The sequence below is a fragment of the Pelodiscus sinensis genome, chromosome 3 (assembly GCF_052426305.1).
Source record: "Pelodiscus sinensis isolate ZL-2025 chromosome 3, ASM5242630v1, whole genome shotgun sequence".
NCBI classification, from domain to species: Eukaryota; Metazoa; Chordata; order Testudines; family Trionychidae; genus Pelodiscus; species Pelodiscus sinensis.
Window position 1 is genome coordinate 168,354,437 of NC_143054.1, and position 16,952 is coordinate 168,371,388.

Sequence of the window (16,952 nt, forward strand, 5' to 3'; positions counted from 1 at the left end):
AAATAAAAAGAAGATGCTATTGTGATAAATGTATTCTGCATTTTTTTAAACTAACCCTGACAGCATATCTGGCAATAAACTATTGGTTTCTGTTACTAAATCAATTATTTTTAAAAAGTGAGACTCATTACAGTGATTTCATGCTTGTTAAGGAATAGATGTAAATCTGCATTTTGGCACCAGGAGCTCTAAATATAAGGTAATTTGTGTATAAAAATTGAGTTTTAAATAAACCCCCATGTAGCTATTTATTAAAAATCTATAAATATTTATGCACTTACCTATTTTTAAATGCTTCAAAATCAATGTACAAAACCCAGTGATTGAAAATGCCTTAGGTATTTTACCTGTTATGTATGATCCTTTGTTTCCTAATGAAAGTACACTATTTCCAAACAGGCTGGGTGGAGTATTAGGCAGGAATATTAATGAAAAAAAGACTTAAGTCTGGCTCTCCCTGCTATTCTCTCCAGTACAAATAGGATGACATGGTGTGAGTATCAAGAATACAAGAGATGGCACAGCCAGGTTGTTTTGATATTTGTGTGAAGAACAAATTTAACTCTAAATCTCTTGGCAAGACCTTGCTTCACCCACTTAATCTGGAGAACATCCATATGTGAGCCTTGTCTAAGCCTCCGAGAAGACTACTGCCCTCCTGCTCATGTCCGCCAGCACTCTGATCTGACTTTCATACTTAATCTGATCTAATCCTGCCCAGCATTAACTTCATCTGTGCAATGAAACCTGGAGTATCCATTCTAATATTTGGTGAGGAAGGCATTTACTAAATTACTTGCTGAAATCATATGGTGTTGTTTAGCTCCTTATTTTAATCAGATGATGCATCTCAGAGACACATTATCGGCGATTAGTTAGAAACCCATCGCTGTCCTTTTTGGGAATAACTTTTATTAAATTAAATGTTAAGGGAAAAAAGCACTGTTGCAAGCCAAGAAGTAGGAAATAAAAATAAATATTTTTTACCTCTTATTAAAGAAAATCATTTTTAAATTAAAAAACAACAACAACAACAACAACCCCCCATCACCATTACCACAAAACACAGTGAAAATGTTTCTGGAAAGCCAATTTAAAAATGCATTGTTTACTTAGACAACAGGCGGTTTCTCCCAACCCTCCACCACTTTTTCTTTTAACCATTCCTTCATAAAAGTCAAATCTGCTGAATTCAACAATCCTGTGAAGTCATTATGTTCAGAATTTGGACTCTTACAATGTCTCAGAATAGAAATATTTTTATTCTGTTCTGGCTCCCTAAAGAATCAAAACCAAACATGAATTATGTAAGAAAAGACATATTAGGAAAATATTTTCTTCTTTTCTTAAGTGAAATTTGCACCTAAAATGTCTAGCTTTCTTTATTTATAATTAAGAATGCACTTTTTTGAAAGTGGTAATGCAGTCACTGAAAGGACAGGATGAATCCACACTGTCAATATCAAAAATTGGTCTGTGTTCCCAGCCAAATCTATCGATGAATTTAAATAGAATATATATTAGCTTTTATCATGAAACAGCTCACTCACAAAGTAAGTATTGTGCTCCTAATTTTTACTAAGCATTCTCTGATTATTAACAATGTTTACCTGTGTAATAATGTGACCATCATTTTTAGTGTAGGCTTATCAATACTGTTGTTGAATTGACTTAAGAAACAGAATGATGCAGAAAAGATTTTGAAAATCTTTTTCCTTTGCGAAGATTTTCTGGGGAGCAAAATATACATCCCCTTATATCAATAGTCAGATCTTTCCTAAGAAGTAAGCTAATTGAGCTGTTTGTGTTGATAAACTCCCTTTTCTCCAGACTGTTCCTCACTGAGCCATAATTATTTGCAATTTGCCTAAGTCGTCCATTTACTGATACGTCAAGCATGAAACAGAGGCAATTCCAGAAAATGGAAATGCTTCTCAAAATCAATCTTTGGGAAATAATGCGGTAGAAGTTACTGTGTGATAGAAGACTACCTTATAACTGTCATATGGAGATGAATATTAATTTGTTGAGGTTAAGGTGGCTTTGTGCTTCATTTGTTGACTTTGCTTAGCCATCAGCAAGCAGCACAGCACAATTACTCTAGCAAAGCTAGTTTTTAACATGAGTTTTATGATTTTTATGTACTTACCAGTCAGCACACATAACAATGTCAAAATGTCCTTCCAGTTGAGAGACATCTGTCTCATTATCCCATCGCAAAATGCTAGAGGAAAAAAAATAGATTAAAAAAATTAGACCTACATTTTTCATCTGTGGATTTTTAAAGCATTAACATTATTGTTATGTGGTATATAAAATTGCTTTTAAAAGTATATACATATCATTTTAAAAGGAAGACAAAAATACTGAAACATACTTGACTATTCTGTATCTTCTTCAGTTTTTAAATCTTGAAGGTAAAGAAAAATATTTTTACGGTTTATACAGCTTCTCATTACTGGGTCAACAAGAAAAATATATTCTGAACCAGAGCCACTGGAAAGGCTCTGGATATTCTGGCCCTTAACACCTGTGTATCATATAGTGAAATTAAAGCACTGTTGATCTGACTGCAGTACACATTTGCAAAATAAATGTAGAAAATTCAAGGATCTCTGTTGTGTCTGGCAGGCAAGTCTCATTGATGAAGTGAGCATTCTCCTGGGCTTGAGGGGGAAAAAGGGGGGAAGAATGCCAAGCTTAACTTCAATGCCAGCTATGTTGCCTTACACAAGCTTAAAAACACACTAATACTGAGTCCATCAACACCTATTCTCTCATAGGTGATAAGTTATTTAATTCTAAGACATTAAATAATAGCCAATAACACATATGTTCAAAGTTCTGTTTTATTTAGGAAGGTATTGTGTGGCTATCCTTAAGAATTTCAGCACTTTGCTCCCAATTAAAATCTGTAATTAGCACTGGAATTTGTGAAACATTTTTAACAACATTACCCCTGTGCAAAGATTCAAATCTGTGTCTCTGTCTCTTGCTTAAAAAAAGAGAGAAAAAGAATCTTTTATCCCTTTTTTAATTTTCTGGATATTCAGAAAGACATGAGTTAAATATTTATAAGGAAAACAAGTAGTGAGAGGGGAACCCGAGGGGGGCAGGCAGGGTCTATGTTAATTATGTCAGGTTGTGTATGCTTATCTCTGTTTTATGGGTCTTGATGAAACAGACCCTTCAGTAGTCCAGCAGTCCTATTGTACTTCTGGTCAAAAGCCATCTCCATTCCCACTCTACTATTGATATTTAACTAAGGATCAGTTATAATATGTTCAGTGAAAAATAGTCCCCGTAGACATAAGAAATAGGGGATACACTGCCTATGCCATGCAAAAGAGGAAGCCTGCAAAACAAAGAATTGTGGTACTACAAGCTAAGCACATACAAATATTCCTACAATTAGGAAAGGGAAAATGGGACACTGCACAGGGCTAGCCTGAGCCGCCCTCCCCTCCGTATGTTTGGACTCTTCTGGCCAAAATGGGTTATCTGGCTACAATACAAAGAATTATAATGTAAGCACACACATGTACCCACACACAAATGATAGTGAGATATAAAACTTCATAACATGGAAATAATGAAAGGAGAAATCTGATTGGCCGCAAAAGCTTCTGCCTAGGTGGTATTAGTGTAACTGAACAGATCAGAATTCATTAGCCCTTTTATTCTCCTGGAACTTATTGTGCCAACCAAAAGGGGGAAAAGAGATTAATTTAATTATTTTCCCCCTCAAATTGAATATAGTACAGATTTTACAAACCTAGATAGCTTTGCAAACTGGCACTTTGAGTGCTCAGCAGACAACCAGTAGTGGAAAGTGACAAAGGAGAGTTCTCACTCTCAGTTGCTGGCTGCCTGCTGGCTACCAGCGGCTTTTTCAACCCTGTTTCCGTGGAAACTTAGGTTAGAGTAGAAAAAAATAAGGTAAAGGTAAGTTTTGTGGGTTCTCACGTTAATTTTAAGACTCCTGAAACAGAACAGGAAATTGCTAGATGAATGTTGAATCATAAAGCCCATATATAGTTCTAATTGCCACAGAAAGAGAGATCACATCAGAGCAAATAAGGCTGTGGATTAAAAAAAAAACACACACTTTCTGTGTGCCTTACACAAACTGTGCTGAAGAAGGCAAAGGTGCCTCTTCCACAGAGAATGGCTGTCCCATATTACTGCCTGTTGAGCTCTCAGAATGCAAAAGTCTAATCTAGACCTAAAGTCAGAAAAAATGTAGTGACAAATTATTACAGGTTAGCACCTACAAAATTTGCACACCCATCTACTGTAAGCCCAAACAGGTATTTGCATTGTTAATGGGAAGCTCAGAAAACAGAATATTGAACAAATAGTTATCTGGAGAAGTTCCCACTGGCATGAGCAAACAAGGTATTTACATGCTCAAGATCTCCAAGTTCATTTTAGATACCAACTTTCTAATGGGCAAGGGAACATCCTTATTAATGATTCTTCACCCCACTGTCAGAACTGAGGGAAATGGAGGCTGGCTAAAGGAAGGAGCCACTGTTTCTGCACTTAGGAAACAGAAGTGACAAGGAAAGTGTCATAGGGGTAGCAATTAGAAATTTGAATACACCAGATTATACACATTACCCCCTGCAGTACTGTTCTTTCAAAGATCAGACAGCCTCAGTCATTTCTCCACTCTCTTGGAAGTAGCCATATTGGATGACTAGAGAGCACAGGAAAAATGAGTTCCCAGGAGAGTTTCTGAAACTTTAAAATGTTTGCTTAGTTTTTACTGGAATAATAAAGTGTAAGTTTTGGAAGTTACAAAAAGCTCTATTGAACCTTGTGCAGGGAAACTGCAAGATGGCACTATGTTTGCCGAGGAGGTTCTTTTTGAGTAAGCCATATCCAAATAGACTTTTTCACTAAAAATAAAACTTTTGCAGCTCAAGGCAGTATAAAGGAAATACTTTTAAATGTCATGAATGCAGGTGATTACAACTAGAAAACATTTACAAAATTCAGGTTTAGATTCTTGCAATGAAAAGAAATCAATAAACCTTTAGTGAAAACACATCTGAACTCCATTTTAAGAAGTGGAGTGGATTTTTCTGTTTTGTTTTGATTTTGTTTAGGTTACTATATAACAAAAATATTTAAACGATTTTTCTCTTTAAAAAAAGGGGCATAAGGCTGAAATGATTTGGGTTGCTTAGTTCATATTGAGACCAAGCTGATGATAGCTCTTACTATCTGATGGCTCCTCTGTGCTCTATATCAAATGAGCCTGACCAGTTCCTAGATCAAAAGTCATTAGTGTAATTATCAATCTTGATGGCAGTCTCAGCAAAGAGGACAAGGACTGAATGGCTGCATCTAGACTGGCATGATTTTGCGGAAATACTTTTAACGGAAATTTTTTTCCGTTAAAAGTATTTCCGCAAAAGAGCGTCTAGATTGGCACGGGCTTTCTTGCGCAAAAAATTAAGGTGCCTGACTACACTGGCCCTCTTGCGCAAGTATTCTTACGCAAGCGGGCTTATCCCTGAGCGGGAGCATCAAAGCTTTTGCGCAAGAAGCACTGAATTCTTACATTAGAACATCAGTGCTCTTGCACAAATTCAAGCGGCCAGTGTAGACAGATGGCAAGTTTTTGCGCAAAAGCGGCTGCCATTTCAAAAAAGGCAAATCAAAGATGGTAAATGCTACCAGGACAGTTACAGTAGACGGTCTTCTCCACATAGTTGTCATTTCTTGGAGAATAAGCTACAAATATCAATGCTATTTCCCCAACAACTGCACAGCACTACTAGTCGTACCTAATAAAGTGATATATTTTGAGTGTGTTTGAGTTAGTTCTTTTCTATGGCTCAGTGGTTGTCTTCTTAATATGTCCACACAGATAATTTTCACTGATAGAAGTTAAGTACACTCATCACCTCCAAGTTCCCCTGAGCAGTCCTTGCAAAGGCTGACACAGGTTGTAGTAGACATAAAGTTAGTGATGTAGTAGGCACACAGAGAAAGTAAGAGCACAAAATCAGCCAGAAACACCATTGGCACAACAGATGCAAATGATGTGGCAGACTTGCTTAAAATAAACAAGCTTGTTTCATGTGGCATCTGAGCAACAACCTTTGATATTCCACTCTCCCCGCTTTCTTTATTAAGTTAATTTGGGTTGTAGTTTATGAAAACTATTAACATTGTTGCGCGCAAATATGTGTAAAAGAATGTGTAAGGCTGCGTGCATGACTCGTGCGAATGCAAACAAGCATGTTCCTACTCATTAACACATTATCATGAGGGATGGATAGTTTGTTTCCTTTCAGTGATCAGTCCACACTCCTCAGTTCTATTTAAATAAAAGTACGAGGCTGGACAGCAAATTGCACTTCCCCTTTTAAAAGTTTTTATTTGTAAACTGGAGGACACAGTTGCTTGTCTCCTTCATTCCTGTGGTGCTGAGTAAAATTCTTTAGCACTATATTTTCAAAATGATATAGGCAAGTTATTTTGTCTGGGCATACTGAGTGATATTCAGCCTTCTGCAGAGTACTAGCAGAAGGCCAATGATGACTGAAATCCCACTTAGGCCCTATTTGGGGAATTAAAAAGTGCTTCCATCTTGTACTTGTTCTCTACATGGGGTGAATTTCATCCCCGATGAATACTGTGCCTGAGAAAATAATTAATTCTCAACTCTCCCACCCCCCAAAAATTAATGAGGCTGCCTTCTTCCAGTATGCACTTTTGTCTTCGTTTTGATGTAATTTGCTGTGACTGTACGCACGGTGGCAACAGATTATAATAAAGAAACACTGGAAAACATCAGAACTTTAGCAGGAGCTGGCTGGGGCTGAGACTACCTGTACAACATAATCCAATTTTTAGAGCCAAATTTTCCAGAGTGTCTGTGTTCATAAAATTTGTGCACATATCAGCTGCATATCAAAATGCACATCTTTTAAATAAGAGGCCATTTGGAAAATAAATATCTCATTTGTAATATACAATTCTCCATTTTGCACTTACAAATGTTCCACACTTGACGTGCATTTCATTACAAATAAAACAATAATGCAAATCTTAGATGCAGAACCCTTTTGTTAAAACAGTGATAATGGAGTTGCAAAGTCAAGCACTAAGGAGTTCAGAAATGTCGGAATTAAGGTTTCCTGTGCAACCTTAATTCTCTCCCCCTGTGCACACATATTATGCTGCAATCTTTAGTTACATGATCACTATTCTTTCCACGGGACTCCTGCTTCATTCAGTGCACAGGATAATGCTCACATTCTTAAATTCTAATTTAGACAAGTATTGTATAATAAAATACATTTCAAAACACAGGATGGCATAGGCACAGTGTTACTGATGAGATCAGTGTGTAAAGGCTTCACATAAATGGATTTAGAGGAGAAAATTGAAGGAAAAGAAGGCAGGTATTTGCCAGATGGGAAACAGAGGTATTCCATGAACAAAGGGAAGAATGAAAACTGAAAAATGGAGAGCAGAAAAGGTAGGAAGGGAAGAGTAAAGAGAGATTGACCCACAAGGAATGAGAGGGTGAGGGGAGATGGCAAGAGAGGCATCCATGGGTGAAACGTTGCGTAGATTTTAAGAGCAGTAAGGACAACAGTGATTTTTTTCTCTCCTCCTGCTTACCACATGCCATAGAATTTCACTTAGCCCTGGCCTACCCTAGGGTATGTCTACACTACAGCGCTAATTCGAACTAACTTAGTTCGAATTAGTTAATTCGAACTAAGCTAATTCAAATTAGCGCATCTAGACCTAAAAACTAGTTTGAATTAGCGTTTTGCTAATTCGAACTAGCATGTCCACATTGAACAGAGGTTAAGGATGGCTGGAAGCAGTGCCGGCAGGGCATCAGAGTAGGACTTAGAGCGTGGAGCTGCTGTCTCAGGCTAGCCGAGGGCTGTGCTTAAAGGGACCCGACCCCCACCCCAGACAGACAGTTCTCAGGGGTTCCCCGCTTGCAAAGCAGTCCTGGCTTGGAGTGCCCTGAGTGCCCACACTCGGAACATCACAGCACTCGGCCATCAGCCCGACTGCACTTGCCGCAGGCTGCCATCCGGGGTGAGGGGACAATCGGGGGGCTGCAGGAGAACTTCCACCCCGAGCAGCCCGCAGAGCCAGCCCAGTCCTCCCCATCGGGGGCTCGTACTCCATTCCTCCCTCAACTCCTTCCACTTACCCCTCCCTAGCCCTCCTTCCTAATGTACAAAATAAAGGACACGTGTGTTCAAAAATAGAATCTCTCTTTATTGAACAAAACTGGGGGAGACTGGGAAAAGGAGGTGGGAGAGGGGAAGAGAGAGGCTGGGAGAGGGGAGGGTAACTAAAATGATCAGGTGTTTGGAACAGGTCCCATATGAAGAGAGGCTAAAGAGACTGGGACTTTTCAGCTTAGAGAAGAGGAGACGGAGGGGGGACAGGATAGAGGTCTCTAAAAGCAGGAGTTGGGTAGAGAGGGTGCATACATAAAAGTTCTCCATTAGTTCCCATAATAGAAGGACTAGAGGACACCAAAGGAAAGGAATGGGTAGCAGGCTTCAAACTAGCCAGGGGGTAGGAATGGTGTCCCTGCCCAAAGTTTGTGGAAGGCTGGAGAGGGATGGCACGAGACAAATGGCTTGGTCACTTTCTTTGGTCCATCCCCTCCAGGGTACCTAGGGTTAGCTGCTGTCAGCAGACAGGCTACTGGAGTAGATGGACCTTTGGTCTGACCCAGTACGGCCATTCTAAGCTCAGGGCTCAGGGTCGGGGGTCTCAGTGGACCACCTTGATTTTCATGCAAACCTGCTCCTGGGTGGCCAGGATGGCAGCTCTCCTGCCCTAGATGGCCACTTTCCTGTGCCTAGTGCAGAGGTCATGGATGAGGTCCATGATGTCTGCACTAGACCAGGTGGGCGCCCGCCTCTTGCGGTGCTGGGCAGGCTCCTGAGAGCCGCCAGCCTGGTCCCGGGAAGAGGGGGAGGGCTGGGAGGCATCGGGTGGCTGGCTCGAGCCGTGCCAGGTGCAGGGTCTGCTGGCTGGGTGCTGGCAGGCTTGCACCTGGCACAGCACAGTAGCCAACCTGTGCCCTTTTAAGGGCTCCGGGGCTGGGAGGGGGGCATACGAGTTTCCCTGGTGGTGCCCAGAGTGGCCACCAGGGAAAGCTGGGGAGGGCTAGCCTCCCACTAGTTCGAATTAAGGGGCTACACACCCCTTAATTCGAACTAGTAAGTTCGAACTAGGCTTAGTCCTCATGGAATGAGGTTTACCTAGTTCGAACTAAGTGCTCCGCTAGTTCGAATTAAGTTTGAACTAGCGGAGCGCTAGTGTAGCGCCTATCAAAGTTAATTCGAACTAACATCTGTTAGTTCGAATTAACTTTGTAGTGCAGACATACCCTTAGGGAGTTATTTCGAAATAACCCCCTTATGTCGCATTAATAAGTGGACATAATGGGCTGGTTATTTCAAAATCTGTACTCCTGTTTTCTTCAGGGAATAACACTCATTTTGAAATAGTTATTTTGAAATAGCTTTAGTGTAGACGCTGTGCTGCTGAGAATACAATATAACTGGCCTCCAGAGGCCTCTCTCAGCTGAAGTTCTGACCGCTCTGGCCACACCTGGCATCTCCACTGCTCCCCTACTCCTGCAAAGCGTAAAACTCCAGGCAGCAGGAGAAGGGCTTCTCACATGTGGGAGAAAAGTGAGAGCCATGTGCAAGTTAGCAGCATCCACGGGAGCCATGATTGACCCCAATGCTCCCTGGCATCCCTTAGCTGTCAGTATTCCTGCTGCTCCCTTGGCTGGCAAAGGCCAGGGATGCACGAGAGCTCTCGCCTGGCCTGGTGCAGAGAACTTGGACCTCATCGATGTCTGGGGGGAGGCGACCAACCTCAAAGCTCACTGAACCAGGAAGAGAAATGCAGAGGTCTATAGAAGAATCACTGCCAGCATGGCCAACAAAAAGTATATCTAGATGCATCCGCTTTTCTGAAAAAAAAATGTCAGGAAAACAGACATATTTTGTCGGCATCCTATTAAACCTCATTTTACGAGGAAGCAGGGATTTTCCGAAAGAGGGTTTTTTAATGAAATTTGGCACCGTGTAGACAGGCCAAGTTTCGGAAAAGCCTCTTTTGGAAGTAAACTGGAAAAAAGATAGGCAATTTGCATACTGCAAATTGCGTTTCTTTTTCCGATTTATCTTTTGTAGTCTAGACATAACCAAAAGCCACAACCAGACCCTGGAACAGTTATGGATGAAGATTAAGGAGCTCCAGCAGGCCTACCACTAGGCCAGGGAGCAGAGTAGATGCTCGGGGCAACACTGCTGTTATTTCTACTATCCTAGGAGAGGAGCCAGTCACAATATCACCACATCATCATGGAGTCCGGCCAGGACGTGCCCAGCATCAGCCTCCAATGAAGAGGAGGAGGTGGTTGGCCAGGCAACCATTCCCGCGAGCCAGGACCTGCTCCTCACCCTGGAGTCAGTCTCCCCCTCCCAGAATGTCTCCCAGGCTTTGCACAAACCCAGGGAAGGCACTTCAGGTGAGTTCTATAACTTTTTCCTAGCTACACATGGGGGCAGGCAATAGGCTGTTAGGAGCTGTATGCTCTTTTCTCGGCTACTTGGCCTGGTGCACATGGAGCACCAGTCCAAAGCACTGAGCCTCATGATGCTGAACTGGAGTTTTAACTAAACTCCAGTCCTCACAAGGTTCCTGGAGAGGCCTGTCTTACTCCAGCCTCTGTGCTGGGATGCCTTCGCACAACATGCCACCACTAAGGAGTCTGGGATAATGAAACCACACAGCAGTGTTGCACCCAGTACAAGCTCACACCTGCACCCAGGCAGCATTTGCTCCTGGTCAAGCGCAGCAATGAAGAGGATATTGGTCCTATGTATGGGAACCTCCTGGGGGGAAGAAGAGGAAGGGAATACAGTAGCACTCTCTCTGGAGAGCAGCATTTGTCGCTCACACACACCTCCACCAACACCCCCCCTCCTACAGCAGGCAGGATAGAAGTTCTGTCACTGCAGGATGCTGCCAATGCTGGATCCAGCATGTGCAGGAAGCTGAGCCACTTTTTCCTCCCCATCACCATCATCTGAATCGAGACCTTCCGTGTTGGCTCAGAGATTAGGGCAAGGCTTCATACACGGTGTCTCCTGGGATGACTGCCCTTCTCACTTTTTTTCACAGCTGGGTCAGTTATGAGCTTGGCTTGTCCCCCACCTCCCATGCCATCTGAATAACTTTGCGGGCTCTGCAGATGGAAAAGAACTCATGAGGGCCTAATGTGGGAGCAGATTACCTGCCTGCAGACCCTTGTCTGGGTGCTCAAGGAGAAGCACCAGGAGTGGGCTGCTGAACACAAGCAATGGATGGCCACTTGGGACTAGCTGCTGGGCCAGCATGAGACCATGTGCTCTTTCCTCATCTTGGTGATGGAGCACATGGCCTTGTGTATGGAGCGGGCCAACAGCTACCTCGCCCCTTCATAACTTCCCCTCCTGGTCCCCCCAAGGGCTGCCATGGCCCCAGAACATGAGGAGTGGGACCTCTCCAGCTGCCAAAGCTTCCTGATCAATGGGAGGCAGGCACCACTCCCAGACCCATCCCTGAGCCCCCTTTTCCTCTCATGCCCCCTCTCCCATTCCAGGTTTTTTTCCCAGTCCCACCCATTGTATATCCCTCCCCCCAATAAACAGTCCTGTTTTTCAAAAAAGAAGGCTTTATTATTTGCTCTCCAGGGAAAAGGGGAAGGTAAGAGGGGAAGGGAGTGGTGGGGAAGAAAAAGCACACAGAGAGAATGCAGAGGCCCCTTGTGGAGAGGCATGGGGGAGAGTCTCACAACTGGCCTTGGATGAAACTCTCCCTCAAGGCCTCCCTGATGAGCACAGCCCCTAGATGTGCTCTCCTGATGGCACTGGTGTCCAGCTGCTCAAATGCCCTGGCCCCCACTCTGGCAGAAAAGTGTCCCCCTTGTTCTCGCAAAGATTGTGGAGAACATAGCAGGCCAACACCACAAAGGAGATGTGCTCCCTGAGGTCCAGACAGGTCTGAGGAGACTTCTAAACCTTCCCTTTGAACAGCCCAGTGCACACTCCACCACCATGCAGCACCTGCTCAGCTTGGCATTGAAGTGCTCCTTGGTGGGTCCAGGCTGCCTGTGTAGGGCTTCGTGAGCCAGGGGAGCAAGAAGTAGGCTGCATCACCCAGGATCACTATGGGCATGTCCACCTCCCCGACTCTGATAGTGCCGACGGGGAAAAAAGCGCCAGCGTGCCTCTTTCAGAACAGGAAGAATTCCAGAAGATGTGGGCATTGTGCACCATCCTCGACCATCCACCACTGTGGTCAGTGAAGCATCTTTTGTGATCCACGAGGGCCTGCAGCACCATGGAGAAGTATCCCTTCCTGTTGATGTAGTCCGAGGCACAGTGCTCAGGGGCCAGGATGTGGATGTGTGTGCTGTCTATGCCCTCTCCCCATAGTTTGGGAAGTCCATGGCAGCAAAGCCATCGGCGATGGTGTCCACATAGCCCAGAGGGACAACCCTCCTTAGCAGCATGTGGTTGGTTGATGGCCTTAGCTACTTGTATGAGCACAGCCCTGACTGTGGATTTCCCCGTGCTGAACTGGTCCCCAAAGGAGTGGTAACTGTCCAGCATGGCGAGCTTCCAGAGGACAATGGTGACGCACTTCTGCATGGAGATGATGTGTCGCATGCGGATGTCCTATCATCTGAGGGCAGAAGCAAGCCACTTGTAGAGCTCGAGGAAGGTGGCCTTGTGTGTGCAGAAGTTCTGCAGCCATTTCTGGTTGTCCCATAGCTGCAGTCGAAACTCGTCTCTCACCCCCAGAAGCAGCATGCTGTGGTGACCACGGGATTGAGGAACATGCAAAGAAGCAGGAGCACCAGGACCTGTGTGACCTTTTTTCACACCCCTGAGTTACATAGTTATACTGACCTGACCCCTTGTGTACAAAAATATTCTGTCAGTCTAGCTCTGCCATTCAAGGAGATGGATTAACTATAGTGAAGAAAAGCCCTTCCATTATTATAGAAGAGTCTACGCTACTATGCTCCATACAGCTGTAGTGCACAAAGGGTACATATGGCCTTACAGAGGTTCTCCTATTCTTACAGAAATTGATTGTGCTATTTTTTCCTTCTGCCACATACATTTCCCCCCCTTTTCCCAAATGGGTTGTCAATTTCACTCTTTTTTAGTTCTTTACATATTTTGACAAGGACACAGCAGCAAGAAAAACAAAAACATAAGAAAGTTTTTTAAACGAGCTGCAACTTTATTAAATCAAGAATACTGGGTAAAATATCTGCCAAAAACTGACCTAGAATGGATCTGCCTTCCTTAAGGAGTAGGAACTTTACTTAGCCCCAAATAACCAACTGAGATTCAAGCACCATCACTGAAACTTAGCATCATCCTTTCCTCAAACACAGGATGAGGGCAAAGAGGGATCCTTGCTGTACCACAAGTTCAGTCCCACACCCTTCCCACCAGCATTCCTTGGGGAATGTCTTCACTGCCTGCTGGATTGACAACAGCAATCAATCCAATGGGGGTCAATTTATCATATCTATCAGTTGCCAAGCACTCTCCTGTCTCCACAAAAACAAGAAGAGTGAGGTGGAGTCAATGGAAAAATGTCAGCTGTACACTCACCGTTGTGAAAATATCATGGTAAGCAGACCTTAGTTTTCACAAAGCTGAAGTTGCATAACTTAGGTTGACAATTTGCAGTGATATAGACAAGTCTTAAAACATGTCCCATCCTCAGCCCATTCCTGTTCCTAGTCTTGGAACTGGCCACTTATTTAACTAAGTACTCACATTGGACCATATACAATTGTAAGAAGTTTAATATTACTAACACAACCCACTGATCCTCCAATATGCTGTGAAGAAGTTGAAAAGGACACTACCTCACAATCTACAATTTGTCAGTAAGAAAATTCCTTCCCCAATCAAAAAAAAGCCACTGGTTTAATACTGACTAAACACCCAGACAACCAGTCCTAACTTACTCCCATGGGTGGGCTCCTCCCTATCCATAATTTTCAATTTTACAGTAGAAAATTTGTTTCCACCAAAAACTCTTACAAGCATCTGAAGATCCTGACAGAGGCTCCAAGATTTGACTTACATTGCAATCAGGCTCCTGAAACATGGTTACAGTGAGTTTTTCAGTAAAGATATCTCTGGCAGATGGTCATGGGAGGAAGAGAGTTTGGAAAGCTGTGTGATTTGATGACTATTGTGGAAAAGGAAAAGCATCATCATGTTGGCAGACTGGGAAGATACAAGCAAGTAATGGAGAAAGGGATGTGTGGACTAGAGATTAAAGCACAGAATCAGGAGTTAGGGGTTCTATTCTCAGCTCCATTACTGACATGCTGTGTGCCCTGGAATTAGTCACATAAGCTGTGTGCATCAGTTGTAAACATTTTTCTACTGTTCCTCACAGGTGTAAAACACACTGAGGAGAGTCTTAGATGAAAGATACTAACCTAAACTGTAAGCTCTTTGTGGGAAGAACTCTCTTTTTGTCACTTATTTGTACTGAATCTAGCACAATGAAGCCCTGACCTTTGACTACAGTCCCCATTCACTAATACAAATATATAACTAACATATAAGTATATTATTATCCAAGCCAAGTAAAGATTCAAGTGTTTGTAGGCATATGTGGTTCGATTGTCCATTTGGTCAATGTATTTTCTCTGCTCTTAAACTGTAAGGGTATGTCTACACTACCCCCTAGTTCAAACTAGGGGGGGTAATGTAGTCATACGGAGTTGCAAATGAAGCCCGGGATTTGAATTTCCCGGGCTGCATTTGCATGAAGCCGGCCGGTGCCATTTTTAAATGCCGGCTAGTTCGGACTGCGTGCCGCGTGTAGCCGCGCGGCACGCAGTCCGAACTAGCTGGCATTTAAAAATGGCGCTGGCTGGCTTCATGCAAATGAAGCCCGGGAAATTCAAATCCCGGGCTTCATTTGCAACTCCGTATGACTACATTACCCCCCCTAGTTCGAACTAGGGGGGTAGTGTAGACATACCCTTAGCTCTTTGAGGAAGAGGACTATTTCTTTGTTATGTGTTTGTGTAGTACTTAAGCCACTGGTTTCCCAGTATGTGATGGGATTCATAGGGACTACAATAAACAAACAAATAAATAACATTTTCCTTTTATGAACTGATTAACAATCTCAGTCAGGAATCTGGTTGTACAACACATTTCCATAGGAAATTAGACAAATCCAGTCAATCTTTAGGTACAAATCTTCTTTTCTACCATAAGTATATTTGCAACAACTGCTTCCCTCTCATCTCCAAACCCCAAATCCAGGCAGAGCTTTCTGTAATATGAAAAAGAGGAAGAGTAAGGGTATGTCTACACTAGTCCCCAGTGCGAACTAGAGAGGCTAATGAGGGCGACCGAAATTGCAAATGAAGCGTGGGATTTAAATATCCCACGCTTCATTAGCATGTTCCCGGGCAGTCATAATTTTGGAAATTGACTAGCCCGGGATAACTGCCTGCGTCTACACGTGGCAGTGAAACGGGAGTTCGAAATAAAGCCTTAACTCGAATTAGCTGTTATACCTCCTGGAATGAGGTTTAACAGCTAATTCAAATTAAGGGCTTTACTTCGAACTCCCGTTTCATCGCCGAGTGTTGACGTGGGCAGTTATTCTGGGCTAGTCAATTTCCAAAATGACTTGGGAACATGCTAATGGTTTCCAAAACCACTTGGGAACATGCTAATGAAGCGTGAGATATTTAAATCCCGTGCTTCATTTGCAATTTTGGTCGCCCTCATTAGCCTCCCTAGTTCGAACTAGGGGGCTAGTGTAGACATACCCTCAGAGACTTAAAGAATGTGCTCAGATACAATGGTGAAGGGTGGCAGTGCAAAATCCTAAAATAGATTATTAGAACTACTAATTATTGATAATATAACACCTGCTTTCATTAGAATTCATATGTTAAGTTCTAGAGCATATCTAAGTGAGTTCATGGATAATTTGTGTATAGGACAAAGGGTTAAAGTAATCGAATACATTATGTGGTATGAATAATTTGCTTAACTCTTGCAAATACCTATTAGCACTTAGTAATTTAGTGTCATTATTATTAAATGTCACCAACCAGGATCAGCCAGAAATCCTGACTTCCCTTGAAGACACTACAAATAAATACATAACTGTTCAGTAGACAAGTTACCCCTGGAGTAAATTATTTAACTTAATGTTATCAACATGAAATATAACACATAATATAATAAATGTACAAGTCACTTTACCTTAAAAATTGCCAAGAGGATTATATGGATGCTTGTTTTATAGTTTTTATGAGGCTAATAAACAAATAAATGTGCAGTGTTATCGGAGTGTACATCCCAGTGCTGATATTAGATTGCTCCCTGTAATACAGCATATTTTCTTGTGCATTTTCCAGTTTAGCCTTAAATGGCTAATGGTCTATGAGGTCAGAAAGGCCAAACAATGGTTATAGTACTGAAGCCATTGCTTCTACTCTTTCAAGTTTCCCGGGAGTTTTGAGACAAAAGCAATTATCTTTTTAATGCATCATGGAGTTGAAAGGCTCATTCATCCACTGCTATTGTGCAAGCACCTAAGCAAACTTTAGACTTAACACTGAAAGGAGAAACTGAGCTTGTTTAATATGGAAAAAATAAAAAACGGTCATTATCTTTAAGATGAAGAAAGCCATATTATTATTTGTTATATTGTAGAATATTTTATAAAACATGTGTGTTAACCATGAAAAAGACTTAACTATGAATTTACATCTATACTTCAAATAAACAAATTTGGCATTTGGTATAATACATCACTTACATTTGTAATTTAATTATTTTATTATATAAAGAAGAAAATGTTATTTCAC

At 42.3% G+C, this 16,952-nt stretch overlaps 1 protein-coding gene across 2 annotated transcripts in view; it reads right to left on the reverse strand.

The window, feature by feature from the left end:
* CAMKMT (calmodulin-lysine N-methyltransferase) overlaps positions 1 to 16,952 on the reverse strand; it is a 361,289-nt gene that overhangs the window by 31,218 nt on the left and 313,119 nt on the right. For both annotated transcript variants that reach the window (XM_006125469.5, XM_006125470.5), the window contains exon 8: positions 2,150 to 2,224. In XM_006125469.5, coding sequence (XP_006125531.3) covers positions 2,150 to 2,224 — 75 coding nt within the window. The remainder of the gene's footprint in view (positions 1 to 2,149; positions 2,225 to 16,952) is intronic.